At 42.6% G+C, this 22,397-nt stretch overlaps 1 protein-coding gene and 1 long non-coding RNA gene across 5 annotated transcripts; one reads left to right on the top strand and one right to left on the bottom strand.

Moving 5' to 3' along the window:
• The first annotated feature begins 208 nt into the window (after nt 1-208).
• LOC119049991 (uncharacterized) lies at nt 209-12,051 on the top strand. The gene is made up of 3 exons (XR_005082649.2): nt 209-298; nt 6,677-6,831; nt 11,962-12,051. It is a non-coding gene; the product is annotated as an uncharacterized LOC119049991 (long non-coding RNA).
• Nucleotides 8,453-20,500, bottom strand: ZNF2 (zinc finger protein 2). 4 transcript variants are annotated; one of them, XM_037146150.2, is made up of 5 exons: nt 20,438-20,500; nt 15,312-15,383; nt 13,988-14,114; nt 11,935-12,039; nt 8,453-11,436 (listed from the first exon to the last, which is right to left on the bottom strand). In XM_037146150.2, the coding sequence occupies exons 2-5, from the start codon at nt 15,342-15,344 to the stop codon at nt 10,349-10,351; spliced, it is 1,353 nt and encodes a 450-aa protein (XP_037002045.2). In that variant the 5' UTR covers nt 15,345-15,383; nt 20,438-20,500; the 3' UTR covers nt 8,453-10,348. The 4 variants fall into 4 exon arrangements, with proteins under 4 accessions (XP_037002045.2, XP_037002043.2, XP_037002046.2 ...); XM_037146148.2 differs by lacking the exon at nt 20,438-20,500 and adding an exon at nt 19,567-20,405; XM_037146151.2 differs by lacking the exon at nt 20,438-20,500 and adding an exon at nt 19,076-19,560.
• Nucleotides 20,501-22,397: the final 1,897 nt, after the last annotated feature.

The raw sequence follows: 22,397 nt of genomic DNA, 5'->3' as shown, positions 1-22,397 counted from the left end.
CACGCGGTGAAACTACACCTCCGGCTGCGCCCGGTCCTTCAGAAAGCGTCCTGTGGGTACTCGGAGGGTCACCTCTTTTTCGAGGGTATCTCTGGGCTCTGGCCCCTAAAGATGCCCTCGGCCGCGCCAAACTGCGCCTCGCAGGGAACCTTCACTCCCTGCAACTGGACCTCGTGGAGGGTGGTCCCCAACGCGCAGGATTCCCTCCTCGGCCTCGAGGGGAGGCGCCTGTACCGCGTCCCCTCAACTGCGCCTCCCTAGGATGTTTATTCCAGGCTGCACCTCGGAATAAGGAAAAGTAAGATCTCAGCCCCGGAAGTTACCTCAACCCAGAAAAAGCCGGGTCCCAATAGTCCCGCCGGCTTCGGGGAGACCGGAATCTGAAAAGTCCTCCAGACTCCCCTCGAGCTCAAGGAGCTGCGGGCCGGCAGTGGGTGCCAGGCTCTGTGTCTCTAACCGATTTTCCATCCATTTCAAATCCGAGAAAGAAAATCAAGTCAGCCAGACTGACCGTTTTTCGGTGCAAGCCACAATGTTGGTTTGTTCTTTCTCTATTTTTAAAGTCCCCACTTTTAGCTAAGTCTCAGGCTTTCCAGATTTAAAGGTTACATTTCTCACCAGCCCTGCCTCTTGCGGGGGGGGGGGGGGAAGGAAAGGAAAGTGATTCTTAAAATGAACAGGAAAGTGCCTACATGCTGGCTGGAACAGGGACAAGTCATTTTGAGCATGTGGACAAAGTTAACACCCTAGGAATTGTGAAGCGGCAAGACAGAAGGAAGTGAGCCCCTGGCAGTTTCCTGGAGCAGAGCTTGGGCTTTATTTAACGTGAGAGAAATGTAAACTGGTATTTTGCGTAAGCCCCTATTATAGTGGGTTTCTGCTACACAGGTAGCCACAGTTACTTCCTACCTGGTTTCTAGTTTGGCTGCTTTTGGTCTAATGGCTAGGCCTGGAGGAGAGGGCGCGTGTGGTATGTATAGCCCTGCCAACTCAAAGAGCTGCTGGAGGGAGTCCCCCACCCTTCAGTCAGAAAGAATGGGCAGTTTACTTTTAAAAAATGGTGTGTATGAAAGTGCCCACCAGCTGACATGTCTGGAACATGAGGAAATACCCTTCTAACTTTGGTTAACCATCCCCATCAGAGAAATCCCCCCCCCTTTTTTTAGCCAAATCTATGGTCAGTTCTCAGTCCTCTCACTTTACTAACAGTAGTTGATAAAATTGTTTATTTCCTCCTGGAAACATTCTGGTTATCTTCCTTGACTGGCCATTCCTCAGTCTCCTTAAGTAGTTCCTCCTCTTCCCAACCTTTACACCAGTGCTTCTCCAACTGTTTGTTGCATGATCACAATTACCTGGAAGCCTTGCTGTACACTATACTGAAAACACCCTTATCAAGATGTCTGGGGTGCAGCCTGAGAATTTGCATTTCTTTTTTAAATATGTTTTATTCATTATGCTATTATTGTTGTCCTATTTTTTCCTGCTCTTTACTCCCCTCAGCCCTGCACCCCCCTCCCACCATTCTACCCCCCTCAGTTCATGTCTATGGGTTGTACATAAAAGATCTTTGGCTTTTCCATTTCCTATACTATTCTTAATCACCCCTCTGTTTTGTACCTACCATTTATGCTACTTATTCCCTGTACCTTTTCCCTCATTCGCCCCTCACACACACACTGATAACCCTCCATGTAAACTCCATTTCTGTGATTCTATTCCTGTTCTAGTTGTTTGCTTAGTTTGTTTTTGTTTTTCTTTCGTTTTTTTAGGTTCAGTTGTTGATAATTGTTTGCTGTCATTTTACTGTTCATATTTTTTAAATATTTTATTTATTTATCTTCAGAGGGTAGGGAAAGAGAGAGGGAGAGAAATATCAATGTATGGTTGCCTCTTGTGCATACCCTGCTGAGAACCGGCCTGCAACCCAGGCATGTGCCCTGACTGGGAATCGAACTGTTATCCTTTGGTTCCCAGGCCCATGGTCATTCCACTAAGCTACACTAGCTAGGGCTACTGTCCATATTTTTTATCATCTTCTTTTTCTTAGATAAGTCCCTTTAATGTGTCATATAAGAAGAGCTTGGTGATGATGAACTCTTTTAACTTGACTTTATCTGGGAAGTACTTTATCTGTCCTTCCATTTTAAATGATAGCTTTGCTAGATAGAATAATCTTAGATTTAGGTCCTTGTCTTTCATGACTTGGAAGACTTATTTCCAGCCCCTTGCCTGCAAGGTTTCTTTTGAGAAACAGCTGTTAGTCTTATGGGAACTCCTTTGTAGGTAGCTGTTTCCTTTTCTCTTTCTGCTTTTAAGATTCTCTCCTTATCTTTAATCTTGGGTAATGTAATTATGATGTTCCTTAGCTTGTGCTTCCTTGTGGCTAACTTCTTTGGGACTCTCTGAACTTCTAGGACTTCCTGGAACTCTTATTTCTTTTGCCAGATTGGGGACATTCTCCTTCATTATGTTTTCAAATAAGTTTTCAATTTCTTGTTCTTCCTCTTATTTTTCTAGCATCCCTATGATTTGGATGTTGGAACATTTAAGTTGTCCTGGAGGTTCCTAAGCCTCTCTTCATTTTTTTTTGAATTCTTGTTTCTCATTCTGTTCCAGTTGAATGTTATTTCTTCCTTCTGTTCCAAATCATTGATTTGAGTCCTGGTTTCTTCCCATCACTGTTGGTTCCCTGTACATTGTCCTTTATTTCACTTTTCATAACCTTCACTTTTTTCTCTATTTTGTGTCCATACCCAACCATTTCTGTAAGCATCCTGATTACCAGTGTTTTGAACTGTGCATCTGATAGGTTGGCTATCTCTTCATCACTTAGTTCTGTTTTTGGAGCTTTGATCTGTTCTTGCATTTGGGCCACATTTTTTGGTCTCAGTGTACCTTTTGCATTGTAAGGGGTGTAGCCTTTGGTATTCGTCAGGTGGGACAAACCATGCTGCTGCATTATGGTGCTGTATGTGAGGGAGGGTTCTGAGAGGGAACAATGCCACTTGCTTGGCTCTTGGCCAGCTTCCAGTCTCTTCTCCTGCTACTCACAAGCAAATTGGGCCCTTCCGGTACTGATTCCTGGGTGGGTGGTTTGTGTACATTCTTGAACTCCAAAGAACTCTCCTGTGAGGCTGGGAGTTTCTCCCCCACAGGTGTTTTCAATCAGTGGTTTGAGGTTTTATTTCCCTGAGCTGGGACCCTGGGTTGTGCAGTCTGTCTTGCTCCCCAGTTATTTCTCCTGGTTTATCCTCAAATGTAGGACCACCTAGCCTACCAGCCACCACCTTGCCACACGTCCTCTCTGCCCTGGCTGCCTATCTCCACCCCTCCTACTGGTCTGGATTAATGTTTCTTTAACTCCTTGGTTGTCAGACTTCCATACAGTTAGATTTTCTGGAAATTCTGGTTATTTTTTTGTTTTTAAATTTGTTGTTGTCCTTCTTTTGGTTGTTCAGAGAGGCAAAGTGTGTCTACCTATGCCTCCATCTTGGCCAGAAGTTCAGAATTTGCATTTCTAAGAAGTTCCCAAGTAATACCAAAGCTGCTTATTTGAGAACCAACTACATAAATGCTGCATGTCCCAGAGCTCAATGGATAGTGGGGGATACCTGTACCACCCAAATGTAGTAATTCCCATTTACATGTACAGCCATTAAAATCCACATTCCAGGTGGAAAGAAACAAAGAACAAGAGCAAAAGGGAGTTTCTTAAGCTGTCCTTCTCTTAAGGTACCTTTCCAGAAACCTCTCCAACAAGTTCCAAATATATCAAAATGTCATTGGCCTGATAGTTCATATAGCAGCATTTCATTGGCCTGATACCTCACTGCAAGAGAGGCTGAGAAATAAGGCACTCTGCTGCTCAGAACTGACTCAGATTTCCTCTTATTAAAGAGAAGAGCCCTGATGTGGCTCAGTGGATTGAGTGCCAGCTTGCAAACCAATAGATGGTCACTTCAATTCCCAGCCATCCACATGCCTGGATTGCAAGCCAGGTCACCACTTGAGGATGTGCGAGAGGCAACTGATCATCTCTTCTTTCTCTTCTTTTTTTAAAAAAATATATTGATTTTACCATTACAGTTGTTCCATTCCCCCCCTCCATTCCCCTCCACCCTGCACCCCCACCCCCACCATTCCCCCTTTAGTTTATGACCACATGTCTCAAGTTCTTCAGATTCCATATTTCCCATACTATTCTTGCCCTCCCCCCTATTTTCTACCTACCATCTATGCTACTTATTCTCTGTACCTTCTCCCCCTTCCCCTTCTCCCACTCCCCTATTGCTAACCCTCCATGTGATCTTCATTTCCATGGTTCTGCTCCTGATCTAGCTGTCCTCTTAGTTTGCTTTTGTTTTAGGTGTGGTTGTTAATAAGTGTGAGTTTGCTGTCCTTTCACTGTTCACCTTTTTTATCTTCTTTTTCTTAGATAAGTCCCTTTAATATTTCATATAATAAGGGCTTGGTGATGATGAACTCCTTGAATTTCATCTTATCTGAGAAGCACTTTCTCTGTCCTTTCATTCTAAATGAAAGCTTTGCTGGATAGAGCAATCTTGGATGTAGGTCTTTGGATTTCATGACTTGGAACACTTCTTTCCAGCCCCTTCTTGCCTGTAAGGTCTCTTTTGAGAAATCTGCCGACAGTCTGATGGGAACTCCTTTGTAGGTGACTGTCCCCTTATCTCTTGCTGCTTCTAGGATTCTCTCCATTTTAATCTTGGGTAATGTAATTATGATGTGCCTTGGTGTGTTCCTTCTTGGGTCCAACTTCTTTGGGACTCTCTGAGCTTCATGGATTTCCTGGAAGTCTATTTCCTTTGCCAGACTGGGGAAGTTCTTTATTATTTGTTCAAATAAGTTTTCCACTTGTTGCTCTTCCTCTTCCTCTTTTGGTACTCCTATAATTCGGATGTTGAGATGTTTAAAGATGTCCTGAAGGTTCCTAAGCCTCTCTTCATTTTTTTGAATTCTTGTTTCTTCATCCTTTTCTGTTTGGTCATTTTTTTCTTCCTTCTGGTCCACTCTATTGATTTTAGTCCCAGTTTCCTTCCCATCACTATTGGTTTCCTGTGCATTTCCCTTCATTTCAATTAGTTTAGCCTTCATTTGTTCCTCTAATTTGTGACTAAAATCAACCAGTTCTGTGAGCATCCTGATCACCAGTGTTTTGAACTGTGCATCTGGTAGGTTGGCTATTTCTTGGTCGCTTAGAGTTATTGGCTCTGGAGCTTTGAGTTCTTGAGCCATAATGATTTGGTCTGTTCGCACCTGTTACATATGAGTGGCGGAGCCCTAGGTGTTCACCAGGGTGGGACCACCCAGATTGTTGGGTTGTGATGCTGTATGTGGGGGCAGGGTCAAAGAGGGGCAATAGTGGTCTCCTCTGCTGCTTCAGGGGCCTTTGAGGTACATCTCACTGCTCGCTCCTTTGCCTGGTTTATCTGCATGCAAATGTGTGACCTTGGTCAGCCTGCCACCTTGCACCCTTACTGGGTCTGCCTGTTGCAACCCCACACCTGGGATCTGCCAACCGCTGCCTGGGTGCCTGGGTCAGTCTGGCCAAGTTTTCCTGTGCAACCCCACTCTGCCAGTAGCTGGCTCTGCCCCTTAGCAGTCTGGCTGAACAGTTCGTTGTTGTCAGACTTCTATATAGTTCAATTTTCTGTGTTTTAGTTGCGTTTTGTGTTTTTTTTTTTTTTTACTAAAACTTTCTTGTCTTTAAACTTGGTTGTGTGAGGAGGCATAGTGTTTCCACATACGCCTCCATCTTGGCCAGAAGGGCTGATCATCTCTTGCACATTGATGTTTACTTTCTTCTCTTTCTCCCTCCTTTATCCTCTATAAATAAATAAATAAATAAATAAATAAATAAGAATAATGACTATCTACAAGTTAGGCAACTAACAATTCCTGCCATAGTAAGCATTACTCAATGCTCATTATAGATAATTTAGCTATTGCATGTTACTTTATCATGAGGTTCCATAAAATGGCTCAATACGTTGAATAGTTGATCCTAGGATATTTGGTCATTTGCCCCTTCTGCAATCCTTGCACAGGTTTAATACATATGTATGATGGAAAGAAATCTACATCTTTACACAGTACCTCTGGCATGTTCAACAAGCTGGGGACTACAGCAGGGGCCAGGTCATCATGGGGACTGATCTTCGTGGCCTCTGCTACTGGACTTCACCATCATTCCATTTGTCCTAAAGTCCCAGATTCCTGCTTATTAGCAAGATGAAAGGAGAGAATACCATGTTAATTCTCCATTCTTCATCTGCTGAAGTGTCAGTATAGCACCCAAAAATTAATGTGCTTTTTAAAAAACACCTAGACATGAGGATCTCATCCTTCTCATCTTGGTACCCAACCTCTCTCTACTTTCTCTGGAATAACTGCTTTATTACTAAGCAGGAACTCTCAGAGATGCAGATGTGAGGAAGTCAATCTGTCTCTGCAGTGTAGATGTGGGTAGGGGTCTGCATTTGGCTTCACAAATATGTGATGTTGAGGGCAAAAAGGACATTGTATCTAATAGGACTTGGTGGCCTGGATTTTAGTTACATTCTCATGTATGCTGCTTTTGTACTGAAGGATGACTACTCATGGATAAACTATGTCTTGAGTTAACTTTGACTTGGTGGCATTTTTTTTTTAGATTAAATATAGCCCATCTCCTGGTTCATTGTGGCTGACTTCTTAAACCTGGACACTCTTCTCCCCGAACCTCACCCCACAGCTGCCAGGGCTGCAGCTGACTGTTGCAACTGGACTTGGAACTTTTTGGTATATTTTCACCTTCAGGAGCTACAAGTAAGTGAAGAGAAAGGGAAGGCATCTTATCCAGGATATCAGTGGAATAGCAGGACCAGGCTAAGGAATCTTAGTCATTAATAAGATGAAAACAAAGATAAAAACCACCACCCTAGAAACAAGAACAGTTAGGTGACAGGTGGTCCCACCAGAGGTCAGAAGAGCCAAAGGTCATGAAATTTAAGGGCCTTAAGAAGTTGAAGAACAAGCACAACCAGAATCAGAGCTACACAAAGTTCCATGTAGAGCAGACTAAGAGCTAATAACCCAACTGTGAAAGTATCTGCATTCCTAAATCAATATTAGTTTGCTGTTTATTTTCCTACCTTAGTTTCTAATTATAGAAAGTGCATATTTGAGACTCAAGTCTCATGACTAGACATGTACTTGTTAATTCAGTGCACAGACAGATTTTTCTCCATCTACCGTATCTACCAAGGGAAGGTAGGGAAAAAGTTCTCTAGTATTGCAGACTTTCCTGGCAAAAGTTGATTTGTGGAGTGCTTAACTTGTAAGTATTCCATTTTCTTTTAAAATTTAGTTAGGTCTTATTTAAGCACCAGAGAGATTATTTCATTCCCTCAAAATTAATTTCACCCTGGCCAGGGTGGCTCAGGTGGTTGAGTGTTATCCTGTAAACGGAAAGGTTGTCAGTTTGATTCTTGGTCAGGGTTCATGCCTAGGTTTTGGGTTCCATCCGTGCTTGGGGTGCATAAAAGAGGCAACTAATCGATGTTTTTTGTGTTTTTTTAAATTTTATTTATGTATTTTTAAAGAGAGGGGAAGGGAGAAAGAGAGGGAAACATCAGTGTGTGGTTGCCTCTCCTGTGTCCCCCGCTGGGGATGTGGCCTGCAACCCAGGCATGTGCCCTGACCAGGAATCAAACCAGTGACCATTTGGTTTGCAGGCTTGTGCCCAATCCAGTGAGCTACACCAGCCAGGGCCTCTCCTTCTTTTTCTCTGAATCAGTAAGCTTGTCCTCAGGTGAAGATAAAAAAATAAAGTATGTGTCTGTCCTGACTGGTGTGGCTCAGTGGGTTGAACGTTGTCCTGCAAACTGAAAGGTTGCTGGGTCAATTCCCTGCTAAGAGAATGGCAGGCCAGATCCCCAGTGTGGGGCATGCGAGAGGCAAGTGATATTTCTCTTTTTCCTTACCTTCCCCTCTCTTTAAAAATAAAACCTTCTTTTAAAAAGTATGTCTATTTGTTTAAAAAAAAAATTTCTGTCATACTTCCAATTTGGTTGGTTTCTGATTCCAAGATTGGATCTTACTAATGGCGATTAGGTGAAGTTAAAACCACAAAATTTAATGCCTCCACTACTACATGCCCTATTGTGATACCAATTAAAAGATAAAATGGCCCTTTCTTCAGAACTTTTAGCAGATGGAACAGTATTTCACATTTTTTTTTAAATCTGCAGAATATATTTTAAAAGGAAAACAATTATTATATTTGTGTCCCCACTTGGTTTTATTTACCTCTGTCTGTACTCAATAATATAAAATTTCTGATTTCTGGTTGCATTTTGCTGATGTTGTCAGAATGTCTTAGGGAAATGTTTGATCCTCAGTTTACATTTAACAAGGGAGTAAATAAAAGATGCAGAACTCTCAGTCATCAGCCAAAAGGATATCAATAGTCCCTTTTATTTTTGTCTTAATCTTATTAAATAATACCCAATATTATCCATTTCAATAGATTCTATACTGTTTTTCTTCAAGTTGCTTCAAAAGTCCACATATGAAGCTTTCCCTGCCATTCATCTGCTCAAAGGGGGGCCAAAATCCACAGGGATATTAGTAGGTTGAAGTCCTCTCCAGGCTTCACCTTAAGCAGATACCTCGAGTCAAAGTTGCCTGATGCCTGACCTTCAATTCAAAAAATTGGGCTGAGGCCAGGGAATAGAAGAATTTGGAGAGACAAGACTTAAAAGTTCAGCAATGGGGGATCACATCAAGCTAAACCTTTATATCTGGGGACACATCACTAATTGAGACACAATGTTGAGTCCTAAGACAAAGATGGATAGAAGGGTCATTTGGAAAGAATGGACTATAAGAGGCAATATGTAACAGAAGCTGTTGTTAACCAAATATCGAAGTGCTCGTTTCCTTTGCTAGCCTTTTAAAAAAAGTATTAATTTTTAGAGTGGGGAAGGGAGGGAGGGTAGCACCAACGTGTTGCCTCTCACGCACCCCCACATGCCTGGCCTGCAACTCAGGCATGTGCCCTCAGTCAACAGGCTGACTTTTAACCCACTGAGCCACACCAGTCAGGGTGTACTTTCCTTACTTCTTGGTACTGATACTTGGTACTGGGTTCTGGCTTATGAGATGTGGATACAAGTGATGACTCTTAAAAATAACTCACAAAATCCTCCAGCTTTTTCTTCCATGATGACCTTGGAAGCAACATGTTCTAAATGATGAGGATGGAGTACACAGACTGACATCAGGTTTTATATGAGAAATTAATCTTGGTCTATTTGGGGTTATGGTATCATGGCTTAGCATATCTCTCTTCAGTGATGAAGAGGGAAGAACTAGAATCAGAAAGTGACTACTGCAGTAATGAGTCCCTTTGATGATAAAGGTATAGGCTAAACTGAGAATTCAGAGAAAGGATGTGAATACAAGAGATGTTTTCAATAGAACTGGGGAACAAGAAAAGTCATTAATTCAGATAAATATTTATTGGGCACCTATTATTTGCAAGGCACTGTGTGAGCTACAAAGACACAGGCCATGCTTCCAAGTGCTTACAATCTAATTAAGTAGCTAACACATGCACTTCAATTACAAAACAAACTTTATAACATAACAGTAAAGGGAATAGATTTTGAAGGTAGACCTGTCTTCAACTTTTTCTAGCTGTCACCTTGGGCAATTTATTTAACCTCTCTAAACTCTAGTTTGCTCACCTGTAAAATGCAGGTAGTAAGAGTACCTACTTAATAGGGTTGTTGAAAAGATCAAATAATCTTGGAAAACTCTTAGCTGAGTGCTTACCTATAACAAACGTTCAATAAGTGCTAGCTATTAGTAGTAACCATATTAAAGAGATCTAAAAGCTGGGGCTGAACAAAAAGATCAGTGCCCCAAAAAGCTCCAAGAGAGGGACTAACAGCTATAAAAGAAACTATTTGGGAAACAATAATCCTGCTGATACAATTTTGCCTTTCCCCTCCTGTTGTAGCCTCCAGTTATTTAAAGTGCAGTGATGCCAGGGGCCTCAGTTAATAGGTGTGTGTGTGTGAGGATCACCTCCTAACATTTATCCTATTGTCTGAGAAACTTCTGCAAATTGTTGACTCTATATTTATAAAGTTGCACCTTAATTTCCAGCATCCCACTTCAGTTCTATAATGTAATAGAGTTTTTATTCAAATACTGTGGTAGCAGAGACAGGAGAGTAGGTGCCAGAATAGCTAGAATGATCAATCGATGGATTTAAGATGGGGAAGACCTATTTTAAGTTTTCATGAAGGTCCTTTGACTAAAGCTTTCACCCAATTCAGTCTATTCCCTGTTTGGCATAGCGCCGTTGATGTTGAATAACTGATGATTTAGAACTGAACACTTTCCCACAAACACTGCATTCAAATGGTTTCTCTCCTGTGTGAACCCTCTGATGTCGCGTGAGCCGGCTTCTCTGGCTAAAGGCTTTCCCACATTCACTGCATTCATAGGGTTTGTCTCCAGTGTGAATCTTCTGATGCTGTGTAAGGGATGAGCGGTCAAAGAATGCTTTCCCACACTCACTGCACTGGTAGCGAGGCTCTCCAGCATGAGCTTTTTGATGTCTATTCAGTGATGAGACACCATAAAAGGCTTTCCCACACTCATTACATTCATAAGGCTTCCTGCCGGTGTGAATTAGCTGGTGTCGAGTAAGAATGCTTTTCTGGCTGAAGGCTTTCCCACACTGACTACATTCATAAGGACTTTCTCCAGTATGAATTCTCTGGTGTCGAGTGAGGGAAGAACGGTCAAAGAAAGCTTTCCCACACTCGCTGCATTTAAATGGCTTCTCTCCAGTGTGAATTCGCTGATGTACAGTTAGGGATGAACGGTCAAAAAAGGCTTTCCCACATGCACTGCATTCATAGGGGCTCTCCCCAGTATGAGACATCAAATGTCTGCTCAGACTGCATCTGTGACTGAAGGCTTTTCCACACTCACGGCATTTAAAGGGCTTCTCTCCAGTGTGGATTCGCTGATGTACAGTTAGAGATGAACGGTTGAAAAAGGCTTTCCCACACTCGTGACAGTCATAGGGCTTCTTTCCTGTGTGAGTCCTCTGATGGCGGATAAGGGACGAATGGTCAAAAAAGGTCTTCCCACAACTGCTGCATTCCTGGTCTTTGTCTTTAGTGAGAATTTTCTTGGGAGGAGTTGACCTTTGTCGCAAGCTTTCCTCCCGGGAAAAGGATTTCTTGCAGGTCTCCACTGCAGGGCTCGCCTTCTCTGTTTCCAACCCACCTTCCAGTGCATGAACTTCAAATTTAGGACACAGAGGACCTTTTCTTCCAAGCTTTTCCCTCAACATTCCTTCTGATTTTTCTTCTGAAGCACTTTGAATCTCGGGCTTAGACTCCCAGTCTGGAATAGACAGAAAACACAGATGCAGTTTCTTTTCAGGAATAGAAAATATTATAGCAAAAAGAAGAGGTACTATGATAAATCTGACAAGTAATATGGTCATTGTATTGCTTCCTCCCACAAATAGCCATATTCTTTAGGGAAAGACTGAGACTTGGGAATAAAGAAAAAGGCAGGGAATAGATCTGATGCTGGACATCTCAGAAGAGAAAAGAATTTCTATAGGAAACATGGTCAGGATAATTAGGAGAGTATGCTAAGTGGAGAGGATGATGAAAAATAGGAATCAAATTGTGAATAGTCAATATAACAGATCTGACAGTAGCATTTGGTGAATAAAGATGAATAATATCTTTAGGTATAGGAAAAATGAAAGCTAGTGGGGGAGAAAATAGCACTAAAGCAGAAGATGTGAAAAAAGATGTGGCAATACTCCCTGCCACAAACCCCCAAATAAGCACAAAATAAACTGCCCCACCCTGCTGATAATGCAGTTACCTAGAGAAATGTTCCCTCTCTCATCAGATCCATGAAGATCAACTATCCAAGGCTTATCCTCTCTCTTCAACTGGAAAATCACATCAGGTTGAGGAACTGGAAGTCCTGCTCATGGAGAAAGAAACAAGCCAGGTATGAAATGAAAATGCACAACCACTCCAAAGCTTAATCTCAGCCTCTAGGACTTTCACAGAGAAAATACAGAAGGCAGACCATGCATTCTAAGAATATGGACTACAAAGTAATGCAGAAGATGTAGGCACATCTGGATAGAGGTCAACACTGAGGTTCTAAAAAGGAACAAGTAGCACTTGGTCAAGAATTTGATAAAATTCCCTTGAATGTGTTTATTCTTCCTCCAGAGGCAAATGGGATGCTCTTGGCCTTAGTGCTGGTAGGATGGGTGGATACAGTCCTTGGCTCAAGGAAGATAATGAAAAAAAGATCATCTTGAATAAAAACATGTAATAAAAGTGCATGTTTTTGTTTGCTTACCCTTTAGTATTATGCTTCTATTTAAAGAAGTGACTCATGTTTAGTGTAGGAATATTAGAGGTTATGTGTAAGTCAAAAGAAAAATATTTTTCGTACTTTGTATTATTTTTATTTCTATTCATCTCAGTTCAAAAAGATACCTATAGATATAACTGTGAAAAACTGGATAATGAAATAATGTTGATTTGTAAACTTCAGTTTTTCATGTAAGAATAAATTTAAAAATTATTTCCATTAACACAGACCTAATCTCACCATTTAAATGACTACCTGATACTATATTGTATGGAACAATCTAATTTAATCTCCTGCTGACAGACATTTCAGACTGGTTTTAATATTTAAAAAATATATTAACTTGTATATGCAGCATGGGCCTCTAATCCTATTACTTCCTCAGGACAAATGTCTAGAAGTGAACCTATCCATTTTGGTTATACAGATTCTCCTCCTAGAAATAGTCTTGAGGTCTAAACTTCCCTTGCATTAGTCCCCCAACTTAGGAAAGAGAAGTACGTTCTTACTGGGCCCCAGAATCATCTATCCAGTTGTATGCTGATTTTCTGCTGACAAAGTGGCCACATTCATCACTTCCTTAGGGCTTCCTGTCTCTGGTCTGATGAATTCTATGTTCCCCGGTATTTCATCCCACCAAAGCCTATGACAAAGGTTTAGTAGTCTCCCTTAATACTCCATGAACACTATTCTATTCTCCACATTTGGCCTATTTAGGCTAATCCAGGAGGTGTTACACTTGTTTTTTTGACGTGCCTTGCAAAAAATCTGCAATGTGATTCCTTTTACTGCCACCTGATGCTTATTGTAAGCCTGGCTCTAAATCTGCACATTCTCTCAGCCCCTTATTCTGGAAGCTCCTGAGAGGTTCCATTACCTACAGGAGCCCAGCTTTACTTCTCATGAATACCTCACATCAGCAGTCATTCTTAATTTTTCCTCTGTCATGAAAGTCTCTAATTACAAAGTGTCTTCTGTGGGCATCTAAGATGTCAGTTAAGACAAATATTCAAAATCAATAACACTTCTAGTGACCTACTCTAAGGTACAACCTTGTATTCCAACTCCCACACCACATTCTTTTAAAGTAAAACACGTCTCCCCTCCTTGTTTGATTCTGAGGAGATATTTTCTTTCAAAAAGATGGCCCCTCATCCACCCTTAGTACTCTGGATGGAGCTGACTAAGTTACTTGCCTGATGAGTTGGGGAAAGAGCTGGGCATAAAGAACTTGGCTTCTTCTGTTTGCCCTCTCTGGAGAGCCAGCTCCCTGCAGGAGGTACACATCTGCTCTACTTCTCCAGGCTCTTTGTGCTGCAGGGCCAGGCTGCTGAGCAAGCAATGGGAGCAAGTCTGTCCAATGCTGGGGTTCAAGATTAGGAAGCCCATTGTTGCTGTACACTTAAGCCACATCCTCCTACTCTTCCATTTTGTCTCTCAGTGGTTCAGAACTCAGGTGGGAGAAGAAGTATCAATTTATTAGCCCTTCAACCCCATATCAACATGGTACAGAGTCCAGCTACTTATGGGAAGCTCTTCTTACCTAGTGAGACAATGCTCTCATAGTTCTCCAGCATCACCTGCTTGTAGAGATCCCTCTGAATAGGGATCAGATGCCCCCACTCTTCGTCTGTGAAAATCACAGCCACATCCATGAATGTCACTGATTCCTGCAAACACAATTACATTCTCCCTTACTCATAACCCTTCTCTTTACATGGACCAGACAAAACTGTCATAAAGATGAGAGCCCTAAAGGTTGTAGAGGGAGGGGAAAGAAAATGGTATGACAAAGTAGAGCTTTGATGCACTTGGAAAAAGTAGCATAATCCCTATTGGTCATAACCCCACACCACTATAGTCACAGCTGAGCCTCTGAGTATTAAGGCTCTTAATTTTCGAACTTACAGAAAACTTGTAAGAAAGAAACAAAGAATTCCCATGGACCCTTCCCCCAATTTCCCCAAATGTTAACATTTTCCACATTTGCTTTATCTTCCTGTCTCTCGGAGTATACTTTTCTTCTCCTATATTCTTCCTGAACTCTTTGACAGCTAACTTGCAAACATGATATCCCTCTACTCACTAATATTTCAGTGTACATTTTGTGAAAACAAGATATTCTCTTGTATAATCACAGTTATAAGTTAATCAAGAAAATAGTATTAACATTTTACTATTGTCTAATCTACAACCTTATTCAAATTCCACCCATTGTCTTTTTTAACAAATCCTTAATGATGTAGATTAGATAAATCTTTAGGATCCCTCTCAGTTTCTCTAAAGGTCTGTGATTTTTGTAAGATTGCACCTTTATCCTCCACCCTAAAACCCCAGATGAGTCTCTAGTGTGTCTGCAGAAGTTTTAAGTCAAAGCACAGAATTCAAGACCCTCTGCCTTTGAGTGGAAATGGGGCAAGCACAGGTCTCTGCCCACCAACTCTCAAAACTCTTATGACCTCATTGAGGTGCTCACATTCCCCAGCCTAACCCAACACTCCCTGGAGTACATGGGGCCTACTTTCAGTCCATACATGGATATACAAAGAAAAGATATACAAAGAAGAACTAAACCAGTCCACTGTTCCCCAAACTTTCCAATCAGACTTGTACAACCTTTTTTAGGCAAAATCACTCAGAGTGAATGCCACGGGGGCTATGTGCCTGATGACAGGCTAGTGAGCCCATGTTCAAGGCATGAAAAGGTCACTGAAGGACACCACAAGTCAAAGGGGAAGGAAGCACTCCCGATGGAATCCTTCATGTACCTGGTGGGTTTGACCAAAAAAGCTCCAGGAGAGAGAAAGAAAAGGGTTTACATTCTACAGACTAATAAAGTATTTCAAAAACAGAAAAGCCTACATCACCTGGTATCTGGCAGTCGGAGCCACAGCAGCCATTCCCTCCTGTGTGCTCTCCGTGTGGATAAAGGCAGAGTCCTAATAAAGTAAAGGTGTGGGATGGGAAGGTAAGTATAAGAAAGACTAGTCTTATTTGTACTTTTCTGACCCATGAAGTAAGAATTCTCTGTGTACCAGTGGGTTATATATCCATCCTCAACTCAACATCCTATAGAAAGGGAAGGAAAGTAAAGCAAGACGAGGGGCAAGCCAACCCTGCCCCAGCACTACAGCAAAAGGCATGTACATTGCAAGTCAGAACACAATGTGGTACTTGTTTCACCATGATTCTAGAGGCAAAGTTTTGTTCCTGGGAGTCGAAAACAGATTAAGGCTCATACTACACTTACAAATTCATTCAATATTGCCCTGACAGTTACTGGATAAAAAACATAAATTTTATAAACTACATAGATAACAGTCAAGTAAATACCAAAGTCTCTTTAAAGATACTCTATTTATAACCCTTTGCCCAAGGACAGCCAATAATTAATAGGCCACAGGTGGGCATTTTACAGGCTGCCCAGCAGGTTGAAATGTGACCTAACTTGAAGAGATAACATCCTTCCTCAGGAAGGTGAACTAAGAAACACCAGGACAACAAGTAGATGATGAGCTAAAAAGGTACCCTGAGGGACAGAGTAGCCACAAGGATTAGGGAAGCCAAAGTTACCAGAAGGCAGAACCCCTGGCTATGTGGGAAGCAGGAACAGTTGCAGTCAGGGGAAAGAGCAGCCCAGCCACATTAGTGGTAAAGCACTGAAGCCAAGTCCTTCCATTCCCCTAGTACCACCCATGGGCTTCAGTGTGCATAGAAACCTTATTTATTCTTGACTTCCATAAGACTCCAACCCTCTTTATTAGGCTTTCTGTGAATCCTTATCACTACAGTCTTTACTTGATTTAGCTATGTCTCGGTTTCTTACAAACAAGAGTCTAATTAAAACATAGTTAAATCAAGCATTGCTGGGATTTATGACTGGGATGGGGAGAGAGTATGGTTCTGGGAAGAAGGCAGAAGAGATATGGGTTACTGACTGCTCTCTTGCTGTCAAGGGGGTATGTTCACTGATCTTTGTTTTTTCATTCATCCATTTATCCAACCGACGCATATTCAGCACCAACTATTGATACCAAGCCCAAAAACTGTATATTGCCCTTGTCCTCTAAAAGCTTATATGTAGCCTAGCATATTGGACAAGCAAGTAACCAAAATAAATTTCACTGTAGGATGAATAAGTACTGTAAAGAGATATATACAGAAAACTCTGATAGACATCAGAGGCTTGCCTAACCCAGATGGGAGGGAGGAAAGAACAGGGCAGGTTTCTGGGCAGAAATGGGATGTAAAATAAGTTGTGACTTGGGGGAGGAGATTCTAGCTAGGAAAAACACCTATTTTTTTTAAAACAAGGAGGCAGGTCTCTACATGGAAAGGATTAACAATTGTAACTACTTTAGAATGGCAGATGTCTAGGCTGCGAGCAGAGCTGTGGGAAAGGATGAGGTTGGAGAAGTAGGCAGTCACTGGCTAGATCCAGGAGAGCCCTGTATCCTCCCTTTTCCAGTGTGGCAGTGGGGATCACTTAAGGATTTATGCATGTGTCATTATCAGATCTTAGATCATTTCGATTTGTATCAAGGGCCTTGAATTATGTATATTCTTTGACCCAGCCATTCTCCCCTAGTTTATCCTAGGAAAATAAGAAAGAATATATGCAAAGCTTTTTCTTAATCATTAACATTAAACTTTATTGAGTACTATGTGTGGAAACCTTCTAAGAACTTTATGTGTATTATCTCACTTAATCCTTCAATAATACAGACAAAATCTGAAATATCCTAAATTTCTAAATAGGAGATTTGATTAATTTATGATCCAGCCCATCAATACAATGTAACACCATTAACCATCATATTAATAACTAGCATTTTTTGAGCATTTGCATTTGCTACTGACCAGGCACTGTCCTATCTTTTCAGAAAATAAATCATTATAGCACAGAGGTTAAAAAGTGCTAGACAGCACTGACCAGTGTGGCTCAGTTGACTGGGTGTTGTCCTACAAACCAAAAGATTGCTAGTTTGCTTCCTGGTCAGGGCACATGCCTGGGTTGTAGGTTTGATCCCTGATTGGGGTACATACAACAAGCAACCAATTAATGTTTCTCTCTCACATCGATGTTTCTCTCCCTTAATTTCTCCCTCCCTTCTTCTCCCTCTAAAAATAAATAAATACAACTTTAAGGAAAAAAAACAGACCTGAGTTCAAATTCTACCTAAGCCTCTCACAAAACCTAAATTTACTTAACTGTAACACAGTACCTAGCTTACTGACTTTATGAGGATAGAATTAAACTATCCTCAGAAGGAATACTTAGCACAGTGCAATTCTTGCATCTCACAGTGTTTCTGGAGAAAATGTTCTTCAAATTCTTGTTTTGTATCTTCAAATGAGCCCTTGCCTAAAAGCTTTTACTGTTCCTCTCCTAGCTCTGTAGTTATTTCAAACCTCCATGGCTACCACTCAATTTTAGGAAATCAATGTCTTTTACTATACTGAACTTCACAAGAGTTCCAAGGGAGGCAGGACCATGAGGTAGAAAGCAGTCTATAGACCTGGCATTATTAATTGATTACTTATGCTAACAGTTGACCCCCAGTTGTGTAATTTCTACTTCATGGACTAGTTGTAAATAGTGAGATAATTAATGTAAAGCATTTATCTTATAGCCTATTCAATAAATTTTCCTTTCTACTGCCCAATACAAACCCATTTATCCTACTATTCAATGAAAATTATGCTCTAGGTAGCAGGGGAGTGAGGTCAACAAAACAGCAAAGTCTGTGTCTGTGACACTAAGGACTCTACCTTAGTGTCCCATAACTGTGTCTTACTTTCTTTTTCACTATTGTACCTGTTCAGAATTGGCTCCCTGCATTACTCAGTTTTTCTTTCTCCAGCATCTCCCATCTCTCCTGTACCTTCTTCCCATATGTTCAAACAGATATAATCCTCCTCTATCTGAAACTATCTTCACTGAATCCCGTGGCCTCCCTCTAGCAAAAACAGTTCTCATTTAGGTTTTCCTTTCATGACCAAACTTTTTGGATGAGTAATATATACCTATTCACTCCACATCATCACCACATATTCTTGAATCATTATTCCAGTCTTGCCACCCTTCACACACCTGAATCTGCGTGCTTGAAAATTAACAATGCCTTTCAAAGCTCTAGTTGCAATAATCCTTTTTGCCTTATCTTTATTTCTTGCCAGCTTCTGACTGTTTTGTCAAGTTTCTGCTTCTTCAAGTTGCTGTAGCTGTTCTGATAATGCATTAGCCTAACTTTCTTCCTCCCACTAACAGCGCAGCTCTCTGTGACTCTTTTTCCCAGTGTTGCTCTGGGAACATGGATGCTGCCCCAGGCTCAGTCTTTGTACAGTGTTCTTCTTGCTATCCCTCAGAAAGTCCATTCACACCTAGCACTCCATTTCTACTTCTACAGAGATTGTTCCCAGTCTAGTCCCAATGCTTCTTCCAAACTCACCTGCAATTTTAAATTAAACATTCAAAATTCCTCCAAATGATGGCAATTTTGAATTAAACATTCTCCCAGTACCTCAAAACCATCTTCCCGTCTTCAACTCCCCACATCAATTCCTCTCCATTTTTACATTTCTATCAGATGTTCTAATACCCTCCGAGGTGCCCCAAATTCACTCTTACCTCACTCTCTTTCTTCCCAAATCTAGTCAGTCACCAGTTCCTTTTGACTCTTCTTTTGCAGTGTCATTTGTATCCTACCACTGACACCATCATAACTGAAGTCCCTAACAGCTTGCTTCAGGATGACTACCAACTATTCCTAACTGGCTCTCTGCCACTAGTCCTTTCCTCTCTCTGAGTCTTGGATATGACCTCTGTAACAACTGTCCCCTAAAAGTTTTATTATTGTGAGTCCCAAATCAGACCCATACAATCCACCTTGACTGTGTGTCTTGTCCTGATCCTCTATGCAACCACTCCCATAAACACCCACCCCACCCATGACCACTTGTGTGGAGGCCCAAGGTAGGGAGCTAAATAATCTGAGGTTTCTGGAAAAGACAGAGGGACTGAAGTAGGCAGCATGCTAGATATAGTATCAGTTCCACCTGCATTTAGTGAACACCCACAGGAGGAAGAAGGGGCGGGAGGAGAGGAGTACTTTAACATACCTTCGTGGCCAAATATCCGGCCATTTTTGCATTTTGGTCTCTGGTTTTGCTTAAGAGACTAGGCAACTCTGCAGTTTGAACTCTGACTCAGTCCACATGACAAACTGCACTTTCTGCCTACATTGTCTGTTCTATTATTACCTGTTTTATAAGTTTGTTTTACAAGCTCCAAGGGAAACTGAAACAATGGTCTCAGTCTTGTGATACCCTGTGCTGCCGTCTCATGACTCCAACCGTTGGCCACATTTCCTAACTCTACCTGCTGACCACGAATTAACGGAAACTAGAAAGCCTGGTTGCTTTAACCAAGCAGAAAATGTATACTGTATACCTATGACTCTGCTTCTCTGTGCAACCAATCCCATTAACGGTCAGCGTTTTTCTGTGGTTTTTGCCTTTAAAAACGTTGCCCCACATTCCCTGAGGTTCATCCTGGAGGCTGTGTCTCCCTGGTCTGCAAACCATTTTGAACAAAACTGTTTTTTGTCTCTCAGAAAGGTGAGTCTCCTTAAGTTTTCGTTGACAGGAGTAACGCTCCAAACTTCCAATCTGAAAGCTGGAATATGGTATATAGTGTACAGTGGCTGTTGCCCGCACCCACCGGACCGACACACACACATTCGGTCGTGTCACTAAGTTCTACCAGCACACTCGTGGGTCGGGGACAGAGAACTTTCTGCCCGCACCACTCAGAGCCGGGACACTGCCAAGCGCGCAAGCGCTCCCGGGCCGGTGCGTACACACAGCGGAAGGTTCTTCCAAGATACCCTACTCTACTCCCATAACACCTCCCCCCCAGATTCTTGGCGTCCCTTTCTCACGACAGCTGCGCTCACTCCGCATCTCGAAGACACAAACCCGCCGCTCTCACCTCGGATACACAGTGCTCAGAAATCAGGAAGACAGCGCCTCTTCAGGTTGGGAAAGCAGTGCGCCTGCGCAAAGGGCTCTGACGCCTGAGCGCCCAATCAATGCTCGGTCTCCTCACGGACTGTATTTCCCAGAAGTCTAAGCGGCCTGTGCCCTTAAATATGACGTATGAAACCCTCACCCAGGCCAAGCCGGTGAGACCTTGTAGATGCTCGGGCTAGAGGGGAGGGTTTACGTTGTAGTGGCTGCAGGGAAAGGAAACTGGTGTGGATGTCTAGGCTTATGGTCACCCTGGAAGTACTGACCACGTGTGCTGTCACATTCCTTATGTCCTCCGGTGGGAAATGTGTCTTTCCCATCCTTCAGACCATTCCTATTTCTGGCTTTCACCTCCGGGGGAAGACTGAGAACGATATTGAGTTTTTTGGCACTCGGAAGAAATTTATTTCTGCTTTAGTTTGTCTAACTTGGTTCTCAAATTTGGTCCAGTGAAACGCAGAATTTTGTTCTGAGAACGGGCTGGGCCTGAGTGAGGTAGGGCATGCAAATATTTTTCCTCCAGAAAAGAGCCGAGGACATGTGTGTATTTAACTGGGGAGCTGCCCGACTGATCAACAGCTGGAGCCCGCACCACCCCACAAGGACCCTGGTTAGAGACATTGCAGGGATTCTTAACCTCTGCTGCACAGGAATCACCTGATGAGCTGTAGACTTAACACATTGGGGCCGGGGGCCTGCTGAGGAGTGGGCGTTAGAAAAGAGCTACAGGTGATCTTATGAGTAGCTAAAGATAAGAACCAATGAGCTTCTAGAGCTTCAGGGAAGACTGCTGATCACACAAAAAATATGGTAAAACCCTACTTCACGAACAAGTCTACCCTTGATACAGGGTGCAGCCAAGGGGCGCCCCAAAAAAAGATTTGGAATGGTGTCCAGAATTCAAAGTGTATAGGAATAATGGAGAGACATGTAAGATGTCCTCACCCCTTCCCCCCACCCCCCACAGGTGTGAGTTGGGGGGAAGGGACAGTGTTGTACAGCCACAGCCTTGCAGCTAATCCATGGCATTGTCTTTTAACATATCTATAGCCTTTGGCGGTCACTTGGATATGTTAAATGGCTGTGGCCAGGCTTGGCGCTAGGGGGATGAAGTCACTTACCCTCAAGATGTAACTGGGGGCAGGTCCCCCAAGTTACAGCGCCTGCGTGGGGGCTTGGAGAAGATTGGCTCGAGGACATGGAATGATTACTGCCCAGACTAACGATGGCAGCCCAGTAAACTTGTATTAGTACAGAAATACTGGCAGGTGTAACTGATCTTGGGAGGAGTCAGAAATAGGGGTACAGAGGAAGATGGGGGCTAGGATTTAAAAGCCAGACACAGCAGCCATTGAGGGGGGAGCCACGCGGTTTCAGCAGAGTGAAGACCCCCCTCTTGGTGAGGTGAAAGAGGGAGCCACGTGGTTTTGGCAGGGTGCGGACCCCCTCTTTCCCAGGTGAAAGGGAAAAACCACGCAGCTTTGCCAGAATGGAGATCCCTGCAGCCAGGTGAAGAAGAAAGCCACATGCTTTTGGTGGAGTGCGGACTCCTGCAGCTTTGGTAGAAGAGGCCCACGCGGCTTTGGGGTGCCCCCTTTGGCCGCGGGGCCTGAAAAGCAAGAGAGACTTTGATTGGAACTGGGTACAAAGGACTCTTGCCAGTGGACCATGAGAGGGTGCCACAGTATTTTGGATTAACTGGAGATCCTGCACAGTGACACAGCTGATGGTGCCAGCGGCCTGAAACACAGATGTGTGCTCTTTTCCTGATTTACGGTACCCGGAGTTGGGACAGTGGGAGAAGGGAGCGCTGTGTGGGTGTAGGTGTACAACCTAAAGGACTTTGATATTTTAGTAGAGGCATTAGGCCTGAATAGCATTAAATAAACATTTTGTTTCCTTTTCACAAATCTCTGGCATTG

The sequence above is a fragment of the Artibeus jamaicensis genome, unplaced genomic scaffold (genome assembly GCF_021234435.1).
Source record: "Artibeus jamaicensis isolate MK-2021 breed Jamaican fruit bat unplaced genomic scaffold, CSHL_Jam_final contig_384, whole genome shotgun sequence".
NCBI classification, from domain to species: Eukaryota; Metazoa; Chordata; class Mammalia; order Chiroptera; family Phyllostomidae; genus Artibeus; species Artibeus jamaicensis.
Note: the sequence above shows the minus strand (reverse complement) of the source record. Positions and strands in the feature narration are given on the sequence as shown.

What these genes read in the sequence shown, in the direction of transcription:
- ZNF2 (XM_037146148.2), bottom strand. Translation starts at nt 19,590, where the DNA reads ATGGCCGGATATTTGGCCACGAAG. An exon ending in TGAGAGCATTGTCTCACTAG is followed by an intron (nt 12,040 to 13,987) that starts GTAAGAAGAGCT and finishes CTCCATGAGCAG; the next exon opens with GACTTCCAGTTCCTCAACCT. An exon ending in GAGAGGGAACATTTCTCTAG is followed by an intron (nt 11,437 to 11,934) that starts GTAACTGCATTA and finishes TGTCTATTCCAG; the next exon opens with ACTGGGAGTCTAAGCCCGAG.